The 4,838-nt window shown below is 41.1% G+C and overlaps 1 protein-coding gene across 1 annotated transcript; it reads right to left on the minus strand.

Annotated features, from left to right (window-relative positions):
* Nucleotides 1-219: 219 nt before the first annotated feature.
* LOC129559102 (olfactory receptor 2M2-like) lies at nt 220-1,155 on the minus strand. The gene has a single exon (XM_055430585.2). It carries the CDS (start codon nt 1,153-1,155, stop codon nt 220-222), a length of 936 nt encoding a protein of 311 aa, XP_055286560.2.
* Nucleotides 1,156-4,838: the final 3,683 nt, after the last annotated feature.

Genomic DNA, 4,838 nt, shown 5'->3' on the forward strand with positions numbered 1-4,838 from the left:
TTTCACACAACTGGCAAATATCCATGCCAGGGTCATGCCCAGATATCCATATTCTCAGATTTGTTCTGCCAAGTTATGAGCCAAAGTATAGGAAATACTTCAAGGGATAAATATTTACCTCTTAGATACTGTAAGTATAGAGATGTAGCTTGTATTCTATTTTGTGGTTCCAGAGTTTCTGTAGATGTGCAGACTATTTACAGAATGAAGATAGATTTTCTAACTCAAAATGAATTTTCTGTTCATTGCTTTTCTCAGAGCACCCAGCACCTCCTTGTTCCTCAGACTGTAAATGAGAGGGTTGAGCATGGGGGTGAAGATGGTATTAATCATGGAGAGTATTTCATCCTGCTCTGAAGTGTGAAAGGAGTGGGGAGTCATATAGATGATCATGGCCGGCCCATAGTAGAGGCTCACTACAGCCAAATGAGAAGAGCATACAGCCAGGGCTTTCTTCCTGCCCTCTGGTGAGTTCATGTGGAGGACTGTGAGGAAGATGAGCATGTAGGAAGCCATGATGAGCCCTAATGGAAGAAGGATAAATACAATGCAGATGACAGACACCACCATCTCATAGAGGGAAGTGTCTTCGCAAGAGAGCTTTAGGACAGCAGGCATCTCACAGAAGAAGTGGTGGATCTCCCTGGAGCCACAGAAGGGGAAATGCATGGTGTAGATGGTATTGAAGAGGGAATTTAGGGCACCTCCGCCCCAGGACACTAGAGCCATCTGCAGGCAGACTCTTGGGTTCATGATGATTGTGTATCTCAGGGGGTTGCAAATGGCCACATAGCGGTCATAAGACATAAGGGTCAAAAGGAGACACTCACCACCCCCGAGGGCAAAGAAAAAGAAAATCTGGGTTCCACAGACAACTTTTGAGATGTTTTTCTTCCCAGAGAAAAAGTTGATGGCCATTTTTGGAACTGTGGTAGAAATTAAGGCCAAGTCAATGAGAGAGAGATGGCTGAGCAGTATATACATGGGGGTGTGGAGGTGGGAGTCCACCCAAATCAAGAGGATTAGGATGGCATTGCCAGTGAAGGCGATGATGTAGACCAGAAGAATGGAGGTGATGAGGATGCTGATGTACTGCAGCTCTGGGAAAAGTCCCAGGAGAAAGAAATCAGTCAATGTTTCATTCTTTCCATCCATGTTCCAATCTCCAGACTAGAACTAGAGGATATGGAGGAAACAAAATTTTAAAAGTGCAACTCTAATGAAGCCCTGCCTGCCTTTTATTTTTCTTGTGACTTTACTGAAAACACTCTTGTTGAAGATTCTTCAGTGCAAAGGAAAAAAAGATAAAAAATATTTAATAGCTGGGATAACGGTATATCTTATTAGAAAAGAAGCTCTCTTTTCAGGAAAATACCCTTGGTTATGAGCTCCTGTGGCTGAAGGATGGAATATCTAAAAACTTTGGCTGCACCATTAACATGAATTTGTGGTTGATATCAACATGAACAGATCAGAGGAGATGGGTCAAAAAGAACTGACTGGATTCTTTAGAGGATACTGACTGGTGAGAAATTCCAGGGGTAGGACAGCCAAAGATTTTTATTTTTTATTTATTTATTTATTTTTCAAATAAGAAAACATAGTGGATTTTATTATCTATGAGCTTGGAGATCACCATCTTAATACAACCTCTTACCATATTAACAATTTTTATTTACATGTCTGTTTTCTGTTCAGTTCAGTTCAGTCGCTCAATCGTGTCCGACTCATTGCAGCCCCATGAATCGCAAGCGTATGATTCATGTTAATATTGTTATGTGTGTGTGCTTCTGGTATATAGGCATCTTTTATTGTCCTTAAACTTAGGGCAGTCTGTTATGCAAGTAGCTTTTTGTTGGAGGCATCTGTGAAGTGAAAGAGCAGGGCAGCAGTAGTATCTAGCAAGGGCTGTTGTGAAACGAGAAGGAAATGCATGCGTGGATTGGCAACATAAATCAGGTAATGAATGAAAGACAGAAGCCACAATTCAGAACTGGAGATACTCAGCTGCTTCCTAAACCTTCAATCACAGGAGTCTATAGACATTTGAGGAGATGCTAGCGTTTGCTAGGGCTTCCTTTTGCATATACATTTGAGTCAATTTTATTCAAATTTGAAAGTTCATAGTAACCTCAGCATTCTCAGATGCTTTACACATATGAGAATGGCATTTGTCAATTTACTTATAATGAGATGTGAAAATGTTTCTCTGTGAAAAAATAAGTGTTTTAAGCCCATCTGCACTCACATAGTTTCAGAAATACCTTCTTCAAAGTAAGGGTAAATAGCCTTCACAGGTAATTGCTTCAAGCACAGTGAAAGTGTAAATCTCTCAGTCATGTTCCTTTCTTTGTGATCCCATGAACTGTAGTGGGCCAGGCTCCTCTGTCCATGGAATTCTTCAGGCAAAATTACTGGAGTGGGTTGCCATTCTCTTCTCCAGGGGATCTTCCCTATGCAGGGATCAAACTGGGGTTTCCTACATTGCAGGCAGATTCTTTACCATCTGAGCCACCTTGTTAGATATTCTTAATCATATTTAATAAAGGAAAACCAAGCAAATTTTCTAATTACAGGCACTGTTTTGAATTGAGCACACAGGTGGCTCAAAAACATATCACGCTGATATACTGATGAATTGTTTGACCAGTGCATCTTAAGATGTAGGTGGCTCAGAGGTTAAAGCGTCTGCCTCCAATGTGGGAGACCCGGGTTCGATCCCTAGGTCGGGAAGATCCCCTGGAGAAGGAAATGGTAACCCACTCCAGTATTCTTGCCTGGAGAATCCCATGGATGGAGAAGCCTGGTAGGCTACAGTCCACGGGGCCGTATAGAGTCGGACACGACTGAGCGACGGAATGGAAAGGGCCGTACATTTTCTAATTTGGTTCAGCCTCCACTGCTTCTTCTTATCTCAGCTCTAGACATATCACGCTTTTTAAAAATATGTTTGGTAAAGATACATGAGTTTGCAACTCAAGATTTATAAATTTAAAGATATGTATATGACTAGGTAAAAAAAATTCAGTTCATAAAATTAGGTAAAATTTGACCACATGGAAGCCCTCTTGTATGTATTCAGAACAATTTGGATGAGTGAATTTATGCTCTCATGACCCTGATTGTAAATTGGGAGCTTTCCATAGATGATATGAGATGAAATGGAAAACCTAACTTTTGGACTTCTTCCCAAACCTGGGATGATGAAATAGAAATGTGAAGGGCTGGTCTCTTGTATTTTTTCCCATCTCTGTCCTTCCCTTCCCTGATCTCATAGGCTATTCTTGGGTGCCAACAGTCAGTTCTTTGTACAATGCTTCTCTTCAGAGACATTCATTCTTGCTATATCTCTCTAGCCTTCAGGGCTTGGATGAGACATTTCTGTCTCTTGAGTGGAAGTTGATGAGGTAATTCCCTCTAAGATCGATTCCACTTTCAAAGTACATTATATGCTGATGTGGGAAAAAGCTTTTGAGTTCTCTACAGAGGATTTTTTAAAAATAAAAACATGCCTTTGAATCTTAAACAATAACTGGTAATGCAATTCTTAGGTAGAACTGCTGCTGCTGCTAGGTTGCTTCAGTTGTGTCCGACTCTGTGCGACCCCATAGATGGCAGCCCACCAGGCTCCTCTGTTCCTGGGATTCTCCAGGCAAGAATATTGGAGCGGGTTGCCATTTCCTTCTCCAATGCATGCATGAATGCTAAGTCGCTCCAGTCGTGTCTGACTCTGTGCGACCCCATAGATGGCAGCCCACCAGGCTCCTCTGTCCACGGGATTCTCTAGGCAAGAATACTGGAGTGGGTTGCCATTTCCTTCTCCATCTTAGGTAGAGAGGCAGTCTTAAATGACTGATGCAGTTTTGGCACTATTCATCAACACATTTACTATCAGGGTTCTCATAAAAATGTTTTACATTTGAATAATAGGCATTTTGGTTCTTTGTTCATATGTCTACTACTTGTCCCCCAGTTTGTGAGAAATTTGACTTCCTCATTAATTTTTGTAACCTTCACTGCTAAAACATAGTGCCTGGCATACAAGACTACTTAATATAGTGGAAAGAAGATAAGAAAGGAAGAGGGAAGGGGGAGACAAAGAAGCATACAAGGAATCCCATTAGGATCAATTTCTCCTGGGAATCCCAACAGAACTGTCTTATGTAAGTAATAATTTGTTACTTCCTTCTTGAGCTGCTGAAATGTGGAGGGCCACCTATGAGGAAATTTGCTCTTATTTTCTCAGAACATAAACATAAATTGGCATTCAATGAGGCATGATTGGTAGATACTGGAATGCACAAGGAGGGCCTTCTATCTAATCTTCCTTGGAGGCTGATTTTCATTTGACTTGGATGGTTCAGGTTTCATCTAACCTGATTCCCTTCATGAACAAGAAAATGCCAGATTTTTACTGTTTTTTTTACCAAAACTTGAAAAGAATAAATGTGTGTATGTGCTCAGTCCTGTCTGATTCTTTGTGATTCCATGGACAGTAGGCCACCAAGCTTCTCTGTCCATGGAATGTTCTAGGCAAGAGTACTTGAGTGGGTTGCAATTTCCTACCCCAGGGGATCTTCCTGATCCAGGGAGATCTTGTCTCTTGTGTCTCTTGTGTCTCCTGTGCTGGCAGGCAGATTCTTTTCTACTGAAATAATTAATTTTAAATTTTCAAATAAATTCCTGGACAAGAACAAAGGCCAACACACAGGACAGATAATAAGAGCTGAAACAGTGATAGTAAATGTGAATTAAGTCTTAACTATGAGCAGGCCACAGTTTTAACTGCTTTGCACTTACTAATTGCTCTCCCAGTGTGCTAGATGCTATTTTGCAGA

Source organism: Moschus berezovskii, chromosome 8 (genome assembly GCF_049115385.1).
Source record: "Moschus berezovskii isolate FMDL1 chromosome 8, NW_MosBer_1.0, whole genome shotgun sequence".
In the NCBI taxonomy this organism is placed as follows: Eukaryota; Metazoa; Chordata; class Mammalia; order Artiodactyla; family Moschidae; genus Moschus; species Moschus berezovskii.